Source organism: Notolepis coatsorum (assembly GCF_963971535.1).
Source record: "Notolepis coatsorum genome assembly, chromosome: 2".
Lineage (NCBI taxonomy): Eukaryota > Metazoa > Chordata > Actinopteri > Aulopiformes > Paralepididae > Notolepis > Notolepis coatsorum.
Window position 1 is genome coordinate 105,483,185 of NC_140166.1, and position 19,462 is coordinate 105,502,646.

The 19,462-nt window shown below is 40.6% G+C and overlaps 1 protein-coding gene across 1 annotated transcript; it reads right to left on the reverse strand.

The window, feature by feature from the left end:
* Nucleotides 1-5,067: 5,067 nt before the first annotated feature.
* On the reverse strand, nt 5,068-6,539 carry LOC311247676 (beta-1,4-galactosyltransferase 1-like). Its single transcript, XM_084337917.1, has one exon. It carries the CDS (start codon nt 6,470-6,472, stop codon nt 5,465-5,467), a length of 1,008 nt encoding a protein of 335 aa, XP_084194043.1. The 5' UTR covers nt 6,473-6,539; the 3' UTR covers nt 5,068-5,464.
* Nucleotides 6,540-19,462: the final 12,923 nt, after the last annotated feature.

Genomic DNA, 19,462 nt, shown 5'->3' on the forward strand with positions numbered 1-19,462 from the left:
TCCTCTCCTCTCCCTCCCCCTTTTCCTCTCCTCACCTCCCTCCCTCGGCTCCTCCAGATGTTAAGCTGTGGCCCCCGGGAGCCTCAGTGAAGGGAGACTGAGTGTGTGTGTGTATGTGTGTGCGTGCATGCGTGCGTGTATGTGCGTGTGTGTGCGTGTGTGTGTGTGTGTGTGCGTGTGTGTGTGTGTGTGTGTGTGTGTGTGTGTGTGTGTGTGTGTGTGTGTGTGTGTGTGTGTGTGTGTGTGTGTGTGTGTGTGTGTGTGTGTGTGTGTGTGTGTGTGTGTGTGTGTGTGTGTGTGTGTGTGAATGCCTGTATACGTCTGCGAGTATTTACATTTAAATGTGTGCATGCATACATGCTAGTGTACGCTCAAGCAAGCAACTGTGTGTGTGTGCATGTAAACCTACATATGTATGTACATCTGTGTGTGCGTGTGTGTGTGTGTGTGTGTGTGTGTGTGTGTGTGTGTGTGTGTGTGTGTGTGTGTGTGTGTGTGTGTGTGTGTGTGTGTGTGTGTGTGTGTGTGTGTGCGTGCGTGCGTGTGTGTGTGTGTGTGTGTGTGTATTAATACATCCCATTGATCAGAGCAGGACCCCTGACAGTCATCATCCGCGAGAACCATCTGGCGGACGCCTGACGCTCCCTCACCCAAACACAAGCTGACACCCTATTAATCTGCCACCGCCACACACGCACGCGTGTGTGTATGAGTATGTGTTTATGTGTGTGTTGAGAGAGAAAGACTGTATATTAGGTTGTATGTGTGTATTTATATTTTTTGTACTGTGCATCCATGTTTGTTACTAAGCACGCGCGCGCACACACACACACACACAGCTTCCCCTACTCCGCCAACAACAGACGGCTCTGGAGGGAGCTGAAGGGTGCTTGGAAATTAAGGTTATTACACAAATTGAGCCATATGGTCTAAATATTTCAGAGCTGAAATTTACTAGGCAATAAAAATGGCCCCTACCTCGGTAATGGTGTAAATTACAGCTTAACCACCAGCGCTAATGATGTCCTTCTGTACGCCCCGTAACCAGCAGTACATGAAGGACACATTGTTTAAAAAACACTCCAGGAAGAAAAAGAGAGGGAGAGGGAGAGAGAGAGAGAGGGAAGTGGAGAGGAATAGTGAGAATGAGGAAGACATGGCAGGGAGAGATGGATGGATGGAGGGAGAGAAAGAGAAGGGGTAGATGAAGGGAGAAAGAGTGGGAAAGAGACAGAAGGAGAGTGAGAGTGACGGATGGAAAGAGAGAGAGAGAGAGAGAGAGAGAGAGAGAGAGAGAGAGAGAGAGAGAGAGAGAGAGAGAGAGAGAGAGCAAGCGAGCAGCATGTTTACAATCTGTTAGTTTATCATTAAGGACCCGTCGGAGAGTGCGGGACGGCGAGGGCCAGCCAGCCGACCGACCGTGTCTCAGCACCAACATGGGGTTTCACTACATGTGTATGTGTACGGATGTGCGCAGTTGGAATAGGTGGTGGGTATGGCCATGCATAATTTGAAAACGTGGTGTGTGTGCGTGCGTGTATGGATGTGCTAAGTTAGAATATGTGTTCTGTACTGTATGGATGTGTATGGTTGGAATATATGGTGTTTATGGACATGCACAGTTAGAATCCATGCGTGCATGGATGTGAAAGGTTGGAAGGTATGGTGTGTATGGGTGTGCACAGTTGAAATGCATGATACGTATAGTATAGTATGACGCTCTTTATGGCTATATCTGCTTTCGACCGGAATATCATATTGATCGGCTCCTCTCAGAATACGAGTCAGAGTTTTGTCACAATGCAGTCATTTCTTAGACTATCAGTTTTCAGTTTTCAGTTTTCTATTCGGGGTGTCTACAATGGATGTCCACAGTCCACACATCGTCCTGTAACTGGAAAGTCACAGATTTGATCCCTGCAATAGCCAATATGATCACCACTGTCAAAAGAGTGTCTTTGAGCAAGGCACCGAACCCCTACCTGCTTCAGGGGCACCTTAAGTGGCCCCTCTGATGAAATGCCAACATGTACCGTGTGTTTGTCTCAGAGGGATATGCAAATAAATATATTTCGACTACTACTACGTGGAATTACATTTACATTTACATTTACAATTACATTTAGTCATTTAGCTGACGCTTTTATCCAAAGCGACTTACAAGTTCTGTACGACAAGTCATCAGGAAGGGTACAACTCTATCAGCTGAGCAACAATGTTCATCAAAGTGTTGCGTGTTACAGTGTAGGTTAGTTTATTAGGACAAGTGCATAACAGTAAGGTTAGTTAGGGTTAGATTTTTATTTTTATTTTTTTTATTATTATTTCAGATAATGGTTGAAGAAGTGCGTCTTTAGTCGACGGCGAAAGATTGGACGGGTTTCGGCTGTCCTAAGTGGGGTGGGTAGTTCATTCCACCATTGTGGGGCAAGGACTGAGAATAGGCGACTTCTCTTTGATGACCCTCCCGGAGCTCGGATAGGAGTAGGTCTGAGGCGGAATTAAGCAATAACACCAGAGCACCAGTGCCAATAAACCACCATATAACATGACCTAAAATATGAGATAAGATAAGATGAGGTCATTTTAGTCCTCCATAAAAAACCAAAAACAATTAGTTCCCCATTCGAAGCATTGTAAAGTACCAGTTCCTATACTGTGGTATGTGGCGTGTTTGGAGCTAAATGTTGTATAATATGGCAATTGAGTACCTGAAGTCCAACTCCAAAACAACAGACTAGAGGTCAGTAGTCATGAACTCTGTTGTGTATGTTGTCTAACTACACAACTACATAATACAATAATCACAGAGATGTTGATAGCTTGAACCCATGGCTTTAATAACGTACCCCCAACCCGGCAGTACATTTATATGACCCGTGCGTAACGTCAGCACGCAGGACAAGAGGGGCGGATGTAGCCTAATGTTAAGTAGTCCCTCTACTAACTCCATACATTACAAACTCCAAGGTTCCAACATTTCGAATGATATCATCAGAAGAGAATGTCCCACATTTCAATAAACTAATATTTGAAATGTTATGTATATGAATTCTTATTTGTTTTTTGTAGTTATTCATCTCTGGGACAGAGAGACACACAGCTACGGCAAGCTATGTTGTTGGCCGCAGTTTCAGTTTCACTGACCTCTGCACTACAGCTGAAAATGGCTTTGTGGTGGCCATGTCATTTGCCTGCCATGTCAAAGGAAAGTTGTGGAGATAGGAGTGGCTGTCAGAGTCCCTGTTGAAGTCAGAGGTTCTATGTAGGATTGGTAGTAACTGTATAACTGCATATATAACTGTTTCCACTAGAGGGCGCTCTAGGCGGAGCAACTCAAGAACACCACCAGGTGGCGAGTATAAATAGAGATGTCTCCTCCTACTCTACCTCTTTCCCCCCCAGCCTCTCAGTGAGAGGAGAACTCTAGAACTGCTGCTCATACCATGTGAATAAATAAACCACGCCAGTTAAAGGCTAAAGATAGCAACCATGCCTCTTGACCACATTATTGTCGCCCTATAGCCGGATTCTGTCAACAGTCCCCATCCATGTCAAAAATATCTTGTGAAGAGCCCGCTCTCCCTCCTGACCAGTGCATGAACGGAGAAAGTGATGCAGCAGGGAGCTTGTGAAGAACGAGATTCAAGTCAAAGCTAATCCAACATGCCAAAAGTTTTATAAACATGCTCTCAGCACACGAACCAGCTAGAAATATAAATTCCTCAAAAGACCTACTGTATATGGCACACAGCACTCTCCATCGTGCTGAAACTTTGTCTTGGATTTACAAAATGTGTTCTGGGAGAGGTAACCTTAACCCTTTCACTGCCACACGACAGCCAGTTAACCCTTTCACTGTGACAATACAGAGGGTTAGCCCTTTACTATCACACAACCGATGGCGATGCTCCATCATTAGCATTAGCTCCGTGTATGTTTACTGCTATATTCTTTTATTGGACAATGTTTATGATATAATAAGTTAAATATACATAAGAATGTTTCATAATATGCTTTATCAGTGTCTTCCTCTTTATATACTATCTCCCAATTTTGTAATAGCAAATCATTTTTGAAATAGTTTATTGATTCTTCTGTCCTCACCCGTTTAAATTGTAGTTTGTTGTTTTTTTGTTTCAGTTAGTAGGTTATTGCCACATTTTAGGAGGACTCTTCCCACTCCTCTCAGACATTTTTACCCCCCTGCTGTCCGGCATACAACAAACACACACACACACACACATACATAAACATGGTTGGAATGATGCTAAACTTGACTTAAACATTTTTGCCTGGGGAATTCACTATGCAGAGAAGGGCCTTGTGGCGCCCAGGTATGCTGATTACCTAAGTAGAGAAGGAACCAAATCGTCTCTAGAACAGGTTAGTCAGTGTCATTAACGTCTACTCAGACAGAATGTGGTGGCATTCACTGGCTTTTGTTCTTGTCACATCATGTGTTTTGCAGGGAGTTATGATGACATTTTAAACTTTAATGGGCAAATGTACCTTTTTATAGTCTGCAGCAATGTTATGGAACAGACTACCTGAAAATATAAAGCTACTTGCTTCCAGGTTTACCTTCAAGACCTCCTTAAAAAATGGCTGCAAAACGGTTCTTAATCCTCTGTTTGTTTTGTATCTGTCCCCTGTATTGGTTTTAAATATTGGAACCCCTGTCTCATTCACCAAGGACTTACGACAAAAAGGGCTTTCTCTTAGGGCCATTTGAGACCTTTTCGGGCCGATTTTGGGATTCACCAACCGTCCCAATAAAACATATATAATTAATATTATATTATAATATATTGTATATATTCATGTCTTGACCGAAAAGGTCTCAAATGGCCCTAAGAGAAAGCCCTTTTTGTCGTAAGTCCGTTGGTGAATGAGACCCGTGCGTGGCCTAGTCTAATTTATAAATGACTTCCAAACATATTACTCATCATTAAAATGCATTGATCCAAATAATGTGATGAGCTTTTTATTGTGTTGATCGCCCCTTGTAGGTTTATTTTATTTTATTTATTGGGCAATCATACAAAATAAATGACACATCAAACATCAAAATACATGATAAAAAGCAGAGAGAGCACAGGAGATGAATACATGGATAACCCATTAATCTGGTAAAGGCCTGCTTATTTCCAATGGGGTCCACAGAAAAGGTTACAGTCAGGAACAGAGACAATATTACTGGAATTGATTCACTGAAGTGAAAGGTCCATGGAAACAAAGTGAAGTCATCATTCCGATTATCGCGTGTCATTGAATGGAGCGTATATCCAGAGCACTTCTCTTTCTCCAGTTATTTCTAAACACACGTCAATGTAATGAGCCACTGTTGCCAAAGTCACTGTGTCCTAAAATGTTACTGCCATCAGCTACACAGGAGCCTCGCCTCCCTTAATTTTTGTTGTTTTTAAAAGTGCTATATAAATAAAGTTGGATTGGATTAGATTCAAGGAACACCGACATCAACAGTAATGATAGTAAAGAGCTTATCTTTCTCAATCTTAAACACAGTGTAGTGGAGCGAGTTGAATCCATCTGTGTCCATGTAGACTTTAGTTGTGTTTACCATGTAGAACCTTTTCGGATTAGGCTCATTGTGCAGGTCTCCATTGTGTCTGATCATCCTGTATCTACCAACCGTGGAGTCAGGCCGAGACACGGTCAGATTGTGAAGGTAAATGCGATTGTACACATCATCGTCCTCCCCTCCCCAGCCCCAGAACCGATTGGGAAAGCCATTGATCTTCAAGTACTGCCCTCTAGATAGTGCACTCACTCCCCCAAAGATTTTCTTGTAGGGTAACCGGAAGCCAAGCGTATCGACAGCCACTGACAGGTGCCGCGGCTGACTGAGACACCTGTAGGTGTTGTGGTCGTCCATGGGAACCAGGTCCACATCACTGAAGATGAAGCAGTCGTAATTGTACTCCTTCAGGGCCTCAGTATAGCCCACATTCATCAGCTTGGCGCGGTTGAACTTGGTTACCCCGACATGGTTGATAATGTAAATTCCATATTCCAGCTGCTGCCGCTGGAAGAATGGGTGGAGGTAGTGGAGCCAGTGCTTTAGGTGGTGGTGCCTGTTGCGGAATGGGATGATAACTGCCACTTTCTGTAGGGAGGTGCAGTCTGTTGGTTTGGAGCGACCCCCGTACAAGACTCCAGGGTTCGCCATCCGCACAGAGACTAATGTATGTTCCAAATTGAATACCACTGCAATTGGACCCAACAGATGAGGGGATGTTTCTGGGCAGGGTGGCAAGTCAGCCGAAGGCATTGTACTTCCCTCCTCTTTGGTATAGTTACACATATATTCCATTAGTTGACCCCGTCCACCTGATTTACTGCACATAACACTAGGATTCCTTAAGTATAGCAAATACATGATCAGACAAATTAAATTACATAGTATCATCACACCGAACAGTAGTTTAAAAGGTCCTCGCATCTTCATCCTCAATATTGTCAATCCTTGTTCCTATGTTGCAAAATAATCCGTGTATGTATCCAAGGCTCTGGAAGTTGAGCTACTGCCTGTGCCTTCTACAATGCTGCACCTTAGAATAGATTAGGAGGAGTTGAGCTTCACAGCAATGCTATTCACTTGCAAGCATACTGAACCTGTTGAACAAGACAGACCACAGAATAAGAATGTGGGCAGAGTTTTGGATCTACACCTTCACCAAATTGTCTCCGAGATACCTTAGCAGTTGCCTAACGGGGAAAAAAGCTGCAAATGTATGTCGTAAAGCTGTCCTTCACTGTGGTTCTGACGGGTGTTATCAATGGATGCCACACAAATAGATGTTCTCACTTGTAAATGTTTATTATAATAATAATAATAATAATAATAATAATAATAATAATAATAATAATAATAATAATAATAATAATAATAATAATAATAATAATAATAATAATAATAATAATAATAATAATAATAATAATAATAATAATAATAATAATAATAATAATAATAATAATAATAATAATAATAATAATAATAATAGCGCTTTTCAAGAACCCAAAGACGCTGTGAATGATGTTTTAATAAAGTGTTCGAATATCAATCTAATATTGCAGAAGAGGGAGCTATGCCTACTAAAGATAATCTGCAAATCTCTGGGAGTCGAGACGAGACCTTGTGATAGTTTCAATAAATACATACATATACTATACAAAAGAGCATGAATCGGGACATATAAGCCATAGACTGGGACTTCTTGGAAGCCACTTTTGTCACACAATAGGCAAATGTAGCAGCATAATTGTTTCATTGTTGTATTTTGTGTGATCACTGATGAATGTAATAGGAGGTCCATCCAAATACTAATTTAATTGTGCACTGGCATTGTTTAGAATGTTATATGTTGTGTTGTGGAATATTTTAAAGGAGCCAATACAGTGAACTGTAGAAATTCAGATCGTAGTTTATTTTCTGTGGCCACAGAAAAGTATCATCAGTTTACAATCAGAGACAAGTGAAACACGAGCGTCTGACAAGAAAAGTGAGAAAGAGCTCTGGTCAGACTTACAATTAAATATACCAGCTGAGAATGACAAATGAAAACAAAGATGGGTTTAGGGGTATTGTCGTGTCTCACACAAGACTGATATGAAGACAACAAGAAAATACCAAGATGTGATTTTCTTGGACATGTCATATAGTCAAGCTGTCCTGGGCCTTGCCCTTGGTCGTTGTTTTAAGAACACTGTTAAGACTGTCACCCTAGTGTCTGAGAAACTGTATACTAGTTCACTATATTAACTAGTCAAGGCTGTAAAGAGAATATGTATGATTGATTGAAAACTTTATTAACAGATTGCAGAATGGGTACAATACAGTACGGCTCAATACACACAATTGTTAAGGGGATGCAGACCAGAGAAAGACTTTCGTCTTGTTTACATCAGGGTCCCCCATTTTCAATTCATAATAACATTTATGACATACACAACATACAGCGGTGGCCAACCCGTGGCTCGCGAGCCGCATGTGGCTCTTTGCCCGTCAATGCGCTTTAATCCATTGATTAAAAAAATAATAATAATTTTTTTTCCATTCCATACGAACGTAGAATAAACATTTATAGACTTTTTATGTTTTATGTTTATATTATGCCACATCAATGTGGAACGCCCTACCCACAGCCGTAAAAAAAAAGTTAATCCCTACCCACCTTCAAAACCGCTCTCAAAGAGCACCTTCGGGAGGCTGCAATTCGAAACTGGCCCCCGTAAATGTCCCTCCCACTCGTATGTATATATTTACTGTTAGGATCTCTGTTAACAGTACTGTATATTTGCATATCTTGTATGTCACAAATGTAACAGTACTGTATACCTGTATGTCACATATGTCAGAAATGTCATGGTTAGATTAGATTAGATGACTAGATTATATTTGTATATCTGTATCTCTATGTTGTGTATGTCATACATGTCATTATGAATTGAAAATGGGGGACCCTGATGTAAACAAGATGAAAGTCTTAACGTATCTTCTTCTGATACACTGTACTCGCGTTGTTGTCAAACCAGAAGTAATACTCTTGTTAAGAATGGATGTCCAAACTTTCACTCAAATTCTTCTTGACTGAATATTTATTGACAAAATCAATCAATAGTTGCTCTTAACACATTCGGGGCCATTGGGATGCGTCTAATAAATCTCTAGAGGACCGGCAAATGTAAACAGACTTGGGGCTGTTTGTAGAGCTAAATCTATACTTTATAGTATTGCTATCTGTCCATTCTCATTGTCAATTGGGACCATAAACCGTCCCTTCAAAATGGATAATTTTTTCATCAATACGTTCTCATTTTATAGCGCCGTGAATATAAGCGTTATACGGCATTTGGTCTAGTATATTTCCTGGAAGGCGAGATAGCTACTAACGTTATATCCAATGGCATTTCCGTTATACAGATGCTACAGTTAAAACTCAAACTGCATATGATCGGCACGATCCTCAAGCATGTATGCATGAAAGGGGGGGGGGGGCCCGGGGGACGTCGATTCTTATTATTGATTACCGATAACCGTGTTCGTCTAAGTAGCCACATAGGCCGATCGTATCATATCATAACAAGGCTCGATCGGGCTGTAATTTACGTGAAAAAGATCTTACCATGAGCCGGTTGGATCCCCCTGAGCATTTCCCCATTATCGATCGCCATCTGGTAGATCGATATGTCCATTGGCTGATGATAAATCCCCTTATTGCATAGTGAAATCCGCAATCCAAAACGTAATCCAAGCTACATGCTGCACATCCAGAATCCAGCTAACTGAAAACTCCATTGAAAGTAAAAAAAAATAATGCTTCGTTCAGCCACAGGGCACACTGCATTATCGCGATAGCGCCCCTAAGAGGATCTGGCCGGTATTGCACTTTCTTGAATTCAAAGAGTAGGGTACATCTGCAGTGCAGCTCGGCAAACATGAATAGGTTATTAAAATGGAATAAAAGCCAAAACAACTTGCCACGGATATCCGTGCTTCTGTCCACAACGGGTGGAATCGAAACACGTATATATCAAATCAAATCAAATTTATTTATAAGGCCCGACAACACATGTTAATGTCCCCATGGGCCGTACATGTCTTCTTTAAACAAGTCAAGAAGAAAACATAACAATAAGTCAAGAACAGAACAAGAACACCATAAGGTCCAACAAATTTAAAATAAATGCAAATAAATGAAAGAATGCAAGCACTCCCAGACATACCCCACGCGAAGGTAAGGAAAAACTCACTAAAACCTAACAATAGGGAAAAATGCTCCACAGGCAGTGTGGAGGAGAGAAACCTTAGAAGGGCCATTCAAGGGGGGATCTCCCTTCTTAGATGTCGGTGATAGTAGTGTTGCAGACTAACAGTTGGTAAGCATGCACTCAAGTGTGTAGTGAAACACAGATGAGTGCATGCAATAGCATGGGGGAGGGAAGGGAGGGGGGGGAGGGAGGGGGGGAGGGGGGGGAAGGGGGGGGGGCGGAGTTAGAGAGTTCCCATGTTTGTGGTGCTGCAAAAAAGCAGACATGGGGAAAATAAATCCGTTGTTTGTCCCCATTGTGTTAAAAACACTTGATGTATCTCCAAAACAATTGTTGTTTACAACAGTTCAAATTCTGAATGGCATCCAAACTTAGTCTAACAAAAATGTCCGCTGATCTTATCAACAAAAGTCTTCCGTGATCACTTCTTGGCAGCAGGAATATGATTCGTCCTTGATCGACGAGGTGTCCAGTCTTGTCTTCTTTCGCCTTTCTCTCTGATCTCTCTTCCAGTGTCTTGTGGCCCTGTATTTATAGCAGGCCTCGGTCCAGGTGATGACCTCACAGATAGTGACATCATAACAGATTTTCCTCCAATCCCAAACAGCTATTTTTGAGTTTGAAAATGTAGGCGTGGCTTACCACTAACTGTTCGGCTGAATACAGTATTTCTTTCCAACTCACTTTATGGCTAAAATCATTGTTACTATTACATTTACTACACATGATATGAATATGAAGGTACTTCTCTCAAGGACACACATTTCAACATAACACATTACTTGTTTGTGCCAGAGTAAACCACAAAGCTTATAGTCCATAAATATTATTTCCATTTCAGTGTATTTATATGGCATTTCATCATTTGACTTATTCTACTTATTTACCTAGATTCATTAAAGTCTTAAACCATGCCTTTCTAAACAATTAACTTTACTTAACACTAGGGGTGGGAATCGCCAGAGATCTTGCAATATGATACTATCGCGATACTTGAGCCGCGATACGATAGTATCGCGATACTCGATATATTGCGAATATTGCGATATATATATTTTTTTTTTTATCAATTTTTTATTTAAATTTTTTTAACTGCAAAGTAAAACTGTCAACATGTTTTATCTAATAAAATATAGTTCAGTCTGTTCATCTCACTTCAACATTTTTTTATTGCAGAACATGGTATTTTCTCAAGCAGACAGATGTAAACACTGTAATCTGTGTTGCATGTACCTGACAAACTGAACTGTTTGTATTACAGTCATATTCCAACTTAACTGAATGCACATGTGTGTGTGTGGACTACTGTACTATTACAGGTATTGAAATTAACAATGCAACTTCCTTATAATTTTTTTTTTCTTTTTTTTTATGAATAATTAAATATCGATACTTGGCGTCCCTGTATCGATACAGTATCGCCACGCAAAGTATCGCGATACTACTAAGTATCAATTTTTTTCTCCCCACCCCTACTACTCGTATTAGCTATTTGAAAGTGATCTTCCCTTAATCCTGTACATTTGGCTATAAACACATCATTTCAGTGATAATTGTAGTTTAATCAGATTTAAATTGAATATAGAAAAATACATTTCTAATGTGTCCTGATTACTAGATATTATACACTTCTTCCTCCTCCTCCCCCCCTATCTATGTCTCTGTGTTTACACAGCTGTGGCCCCTAACCATATGACTTGGACTTTCCCTGTGTCACAGGAGGCCCTGAACCTTCACACTCTAACCTGATCAATGATTTTCTTTGTGTATGTTCCTTTGAAGCTGTTTTCAACATAGTAGCTAGTATAGTCACAAGACTATGTCATCTCCTGTCCTCTGTCTAGCGATCTCAGCTGTGACTTAGTACTGTATTCAAATGAACCATGTGCTTCCTGTGAGTTCCGCCACCTGAGAATTTACTTTAAACCTTATCTTGAGTTCCAAAATGGAAGTTAACCCTAATTATTTAATAACAAGTATAATTTAACCCAAATTATACTACAGTCTTTCTCTGGTCTGCATCCCCTTAACACTTTGAGTGCCACTCATGAGATTTCTCGGGTTTTTTATAGGTGGTTGCTAGCCACTCACGAGATTTCTCTGATTTTTTTTTTTTTTTTTTTTTTGCGATCTGAAAAATTATTGCATCACCCGAGCCTACCCGAGTATAGCCGAGGGGCGCCGGCGATCACTGTGGAAAAAAGCGCCCCCTGTCGTCTCCCAGATGACATAAGTGATTTTGGAATGGACTCAATGAAAATGAATGGGGGAAAAAATCCGGTACTCCACATTTTCCAGTTCACTGATCCAGCCGGGGTTACTAGAGTTCATTCTGGAGCCTCAGAGCCCCGCGGATCATGGAGTTCTACTGTATCGCGTTGGATCCATACACGTATCGATTTTTTCGAATGGTGATCAGGAATTGGAATATACCAGTTGGATACCATCTGATGTCAGGTAAGGACTCTATGTTATCAGTGGTAGGATAATCAGAGTAAGTTTGATGAAGTTATAAGCTGTTTTGTGAAATGTCTTCTTTCGGTTTCACTGTAAAAGTCTGTGAGGAAATCAACGGAGCGATTATCAGTGCGCGGCCGTAATGTGCGTGCGTGCACGTATAATATTGATCATCTAGCGTTTATTTGAAAACGATTCATAAAAAGGCAGACGAATATCAACGTTGTGGAATATTCCACTAAAAGACGATTTTCATATAATGCTCCAGAATGAGCTGTTTTTTATATCAAAACGGGGGCTTTTCTAACTGCTCTGAAACGGCAACGACGCGATAAAAAAACAATCTGCCTTCACAGCACTGACTGGAAAATAGTCTTTGATAATGCGATGGGCAGATTAGACACATAGCCATAATTTAAAACATAGATTAGGCGTTATTAACGTTAACATTGGCGCCGATGGTGGCATTCAAGCGGTAAAACGGAAAACCAGGCGTGGCGCTGAAAGTGTTAACAATTGTGTGTATTGAGTTGTACTGTAGGCTACTGTACCCATTCTGCAATCTGTTAATTAAAGTTTTCAATCAAACACAGATTATTCAGAGAGAGGGGGACGGAGGAGATAACAGGAACACAAGACAGGCAGAATTTACGACCTTCACCTACAGACCAGGCTCAAAAGACTCCAGATAGCAACTACTGGGTTTACATTTTTTCTTTTACTTAAACACGCCGGCACTACCAAACAACCATATCTCCCCACCCGACCTCTCTGGGCCACAGACCTTAAGAGACGAGGTCCCATTAACTGACCCAGTCCACTCTGTTGTCCTTGTTATACAAGCACCCCTGTATACTCAAACCTCTGGATCAAGAATGGAGGGAACCAAACTCACCACCCAAATACTCTGTGAGGCCAATTGTGGCAACACCAATACAGGAGAAGACGTTAATCATTATAGGGCGGTGCTATGGACAGCCTGGATAGTTGCTGCGCTTGCGCCCCAACCACAATACATGCCACCAAGCCAGCAACCATATCAGTTCCAGGGGCCGCCTCAGAGACCATACAGGCAGCAAAGGAGTGGAGGTAGGAGCCAGGGGTCGTGGCAACAAGGGACACAGTACGAGAGAGGGCCATTGAAGTGTTATCGAGACAATGAAGACGAATGAGTTGCAGACTGGACTCAAGTTTACTTGGTTGACATAGACGCTCATACAACTGTGGAGGAATTAAACCCAGAATTTGCTAATAAATATTTAGCAAGCTTGATGCAAAAGCAGGGTATTGGTCTATACACCTAGACAAAGACTGACAACTCCTAACAACATTCCGGACTCCATTTGGCCGGTACTGCTGGAAGCGCTTACCCTTCGGTCTGAGTGTGTCTCAAGACCTCTTCCAGGCCAAGATGGACCAGATCCTAGAGGGGCTCCAAGGTGTTGTCAGCATAGCCGATGACATAGCAGTATATGGAGAAAACGAGGAAGAGCATGACAAGAACCTGACCAACCTGATGGAACGAGCAGCCGAGGCAGGTGTTGTTTTCAACAGCGACAAGTGCACCATAAAACAAAGCAGCATTTCCTTCTTCGGCAACCTGTACACAGGCAAAGGCATCATGCCAGACCCAGATAAGATCAGGGACATACAACACATGCCAACACCCCAAAACAAAGAGGATCTGCACAGGTTCATGGGAATGCTAACATACCTGTCCCCCTATATACCAAAATGTGCAGACTGGACTCAAGTTTACTTGGTTGACATAGACGCTCATACATACTGGTGCACTCTTATATATCGTCCGGGTCGCACCCCGGCACTATATGGTACCTACTGCATATCACTACAGCCATCACCAAGTGAATGTAACAATAGGGAGGTGTAGTCTGACGTCACTGGTTGTTCCACCCGTATAGGGATTTATCATTGGGAAAATGGATTATCGGCTATTGTAACAATTCTGCCGCATGGAAATTGAAAAGCTTTCCATTTTTTGCACAAAACGAGTTCCCATCACTAACATTATTGTTTAAGCATTTTTGGTTGAAATAAAATTTGGCGATTTTTTTGTATGATTAATTGCGAATATTTTCGTACACCCTACAAATGTTAATGCTTTATTTGTTTTAAACGAGACTATTTAGAAATGGGCAATGGGGAAATACATTGCATTGGACAGAGGGTGGAACACGAAAACCGGCAATGACGTAACCACTACACCTCCCTATTGTGGCAGACAACCCCCCCTACAACAACAAATGACCTCTGCCCCCAACCCCAAGTTTTGATGCAACAGCTACTACTCATCAAACTAGGAGAGGACAAATATCTAAATTGCCAATACTCCTATAGCTTACGGATGGAGGAAAAATACTCTGCCAGGAAGAATGGATTATGTCCCGAGGCCCAAATACACAGCCAAAAGATCCCATGCACTGCACCTTTAACTACACAACAAACATTGATGAACTTTATGACTCAGGCTGGGAGAGTAACTGTGGACATCTACATGTATATGGGACCAGAGAAAGTGGCTTCACTCTCTCAAACAACCAGGACCAGTGGCAGTGGGATATAGATTAGTTAAGGCGAGACACCCCAGGTGAATAAGCAAAAATAATATTTGAATAGATATCACAATGAAAGTTTCCCAGTTTGTTATATACATAACAACTGAGAAAAAATGTATTGCAAGTTTTCTGAGATCTTATGTTTATATAATTATGCAAAATAGGCATTACCTAATTAAATATGCACTAATTTGCATATGACGTTTGGGTATAAATACCAACATTGGATGATGCCAGATAAAAAAAAAATGTCATTATGTTGACACATAACACCGTGAACTTTGTCCAGAGGGGACTGTGGATATGTCTTTTTATCATCCCATAAATCAGGAAATGCTGTCTACAGTCATAAAAAAAATCTAATTTAGCCAGTTTTCTTGGTCTAAATGTACTATAAATCAGGCTATGAATGATATATCAACAAACCCCTCTGGACAAAGATGCAGGGTATATATAGGAAGAAATGTGGAAAGTAGGGTGTGTGTAGGTGCTATGGAAATGGTACATGTATACCATACAAACAAATTTTTGGGAAAAGGGCCTTCAAAATTCTGTATTGTAAAATGCCATAATATTTTTTTTAACAGCTATTTACAAACACAATACCTAATCAAACCATTAGTAATAGACACCCTAAACACATGCCTGATAACTGAATAACATAATAATAACGATAACTACACACAGGCTACAAACAGTGTAGTAACAGTGTAGTAAGTGTAGTACCCCCTAATAGGCAAACAAATATTTGAATAGATATCACCATGAAACTTTCCCAGTTTGTTATGTACATATAAACTAAGGAAGAATATATTGCAAGTTTTGTGAATGTTATGTTTATATATGCAAATGTAATGTAATGTAAGGCTAAGATAATTATTAAGGACTCCAGCCACCCACACAACTGCCTCTTTGAACTGCTGCAGTCAGGCAAGCGATACCGGAGTCTCATGGCAAGCACAGAAAGACTCAGAAGAAACTTCTATCCCCAGGCCATCAGGTTGCTCAACGAACAATAACACTATGCAACAACCATCAAATGCACTCACAACACACACATCCATACGCACACACTCACTTTAAACAAACAACACACTGCAGCACCAACTCTCCACACTTTAGAACACCTAGACACACTTTATATTTATTGGTAAAGGATTTGCACTACAACCCATACCTCAGTACACCAGCCTTACTGTAAATTGTACCTAAATTGTACCTCATCCCATTTCTGTTTTGCACTATATAGTATTGTATATTAGTATATTGCATAATATATTGTATATTGTACGGTAACTCAGTTACTCTATTCTGCATCGAACATTGTACGTATATACTGAACACTGTGTCTACGTACGTGACTTTTATTTTTACTTCTATTTTTACATGCTATACTATTTTATTTTATACTTATCTTTTGTCTAGCACAGTCTCTGGAGCGTAACAGAAAGAAGCATTTTGTATAAAAGTATTCTGTACTTCTGTATGACAACTATTAAAGAAACTTGAAACTTGAAATGAGGCACTTCCCATATGTGCACATTTGTGACCGCGACCAGTGCTATAGCCTACATGTCTATTTTTTCATTTTCCAGATTTTTCCAGATTGTGAAAGTACAGAATGTAAGCTTTCAAATGATATGTCATACTTTGAAATCTGAGAATGTTATTATTGTGATGTGCTAATTTTAAATCTTGTAGCAGTCTTTTTTCCCCAGAGACCTAAGCAGAGAAAACAGCTCTTAAAGATTTGACACCTTTTGCCAGGATTCTGCTGGGCGTAAACAATACAGTACCTCCCAGCCACACCTCTCCCCTGAATAGTATTAACATAATTAAGTGCTGTGACAGCCATGCTGACAGATCAGATACAAAATCAAACATTTTGTATTGTAGTAGTAATATAACTACTAGTCTGAATAATGTATATTTCAGTTATTGAATTGAAAACCTTTATTTATGTATTCCAATATCTGTTTTATTGATTAATGATATATTTTGAAAGAATGCAGGTTATAGCTATATAAAACAAATGTCTGTCCCATTGTACCAATCAATGGGATATATTGCATGTTGGCTATAATGATTTTATAAAAAAGAGAGATTAAATGCATGGCCATATATTTATACATTCATGTGACATCACAGCATATTCTTTGTATAGCCCAGTGTTTCCTGAAAACAGATATGTACAGTGTTCAGGTTATACATCTATCATTACACAATTACAACCAAAATAGGAAGAAATTATGTTGACCGCAGGGAATTTTAATGCATAGTTGGTAGAACTGGCCAGCGGAGTGATAGACACAAGCCTCATTATTATCATTATCAGTCTTTGTTACCACCTTTCATGTGACAACTGGACGAAAATCAGCAGACAATATCAAATCAATTCAAGAGGTTTATTAGTCACATACATACCAGGGCATACAGTGAAATGCGGGTGGTCATGCCCGCATCGATTGTGCAATAATACTAATAATAAAATACATAAACAGGTAATAAGAAGGCATAAGATGTGCATGATAAAAATAGACATGCTAATACAGTTTCAACTCTGTCATTATGCTATACTACAATAATCTAAACTATACAAGAACCACATCGGTTCTTTCCTTTAAAGTGACCTTTCCATTTAGTTTAAAGTGAATTTTTTTTTATTCATTGCATACATACCAGGGCATACAGTGAAATGCGGTTGGCCATGCCCGCTATGATTGTGCAATAAAACAATAGTAATAATAATAAAAATATAATGTACATGTACCGGTACACAACAATACAATTCTTCTATGTCCCTATGCTATACTAGTACTATTATACTATCAAGTCAAGTCAAGAATGCAATAATAAGAATCCAATAGGATGAGAATGCGACATTGTGCAATAATACAAGTAATAAGAATAAGACATATCAGGTATATGTACATGAGTTTTACAAAAGCTTTTACTCTACAAGAACCACTCCTGTTCTTGTTTAATTTTTTTAAAGTGACCTTACATTGTGAGCGTGTGCAGCATGAGTGTGTGTGTGTGTTCATGTTAAAGTGACTGCTAGTACAGTGTGTGTGTGTGTGTGCTCTACATCCATGTGTCTTCTCCATGGTATCTAACATCGTACAGTCTTCTTGTTCTGAGGTGCTCTAGACGTTGGGAGTGGGCATGTAATGTCTTTTGCGTCATCAGAACAGTATTGTCTTATCTCCTTATAAAGATATTCCTGTCGGTCGTTGTCTAGACCAGGTGGGGGGAGGACAGGAAAACCAGAGATGGTTGGGTAGCGTTTTGGGTCTTTCAACAGCTGAAACGTGAATGGCTCTGTATCGTCACAGTGTAATTTCGCCGTCACCATGCCAGGACTGTTGGCATCGAAGCTGAAGTGCTGGTATTTCTTTATTTGTGGGAATCTTTTGAAGAAGCCTCCCAGATGTTGTTGCCAGTCGTAGCTTGGAACATACACTGTGCCATCTTCGCGACCGACAAGTTGGGGGATATTGACTCCTTTCACTGCAGAGCTTTTCCTGACGATGTCTGCGATGCCTGCCAGGGTGTCGACCGCAGTCTTCCTGTAGACCTGCTTTATCAAACCGAAGCACCAGTCGGGGCCAAACTTAGTGTGGCCTGCAATTAGGAAGTGGAGGCCAAGCTGCAGGTGAAGTTTGTGAATAGTACGCCACGCAAAATACCACAAGACATAATTGTTTTTATTTTGCCCGGAGCAATTGTCGCAGTGCAGGTCCACTGATTTTTCTCCAACTCCATAGTTGGTGAAGAAATGATCCACATAGCTGATAACGGCATTGCTGCCTTTACCAGTTGACATCCCTTCATCAATCAGGTAATTCACCTGCTTCGTCAGCCCTTCACAGTGGACACCGAACAGGCCACATTTGCGCGGTGTTTGAAAAAAGATGGGACCCACTTGAAAAAGGTGAGATGGAAAATGAACCTGACAGAGAAAGAAGAAAAAGAAAAAAGGACATTGAAATAAGGGAACAGGGGAGGAAATTAGGCCACTTTACTAGCCAAATGCAAGTATTTTTTATGTTTGGCGAGTGATTCATGAAAAAATACTGCTAAAACTATAAGGAACTATTTTTACATTAAAACTGAATAAACTATAATAACAATAATAAACCGTATTTGTATAGCACCTTCATTCCAAGAATTGCAGCTCAAAGTGCTTCTCTCTCTCTCTATTCTCCTCTCTTTTCCTATTCTCTCCTCCTCTCTTCTCCTCTCCTCTCTTCTCCTATTTTCTCTCTCCTCTCTCCTCCCACTCTCATCTCATCTACTCTCTTCTCCTCTCATCTCCCATTTTCTCTCATCTCTCCTCTCCTCTCTTCTCCCCACCTCTCCTATTTTCGCTCTCCTCTCATCTTATCTCCTCTCTTCTCTCTCCTCTCCTTTCCTCTCCTCTCTCCTATCCTCACTCCTCCCCTCTCTTCTCCTATCCATGTTTCTCTCTCCTCTCTTCTCTCCTCCCCTCTCATTTCCTCACCCCACCCCTTTTCTATTCTCCTCTCCTCTCTTTTCTCCTCTAATGCTATCTCTAATCAATAGCATGACGTTCCCTACAGGGTCCTACAGTCACCAAATACACTCCAAATACAACTCAAACGTTCCTGTAA

What these genes read in the sequence shown, in the direction of transcription:
- LOC311247676 (XM_084337917.1), bottom strand. Translation starts at nt 6,472, where the DNA reads ATGAAGATGCGAGGACCTTTTAAACTACTGTTCGGTGTGATGATACTA.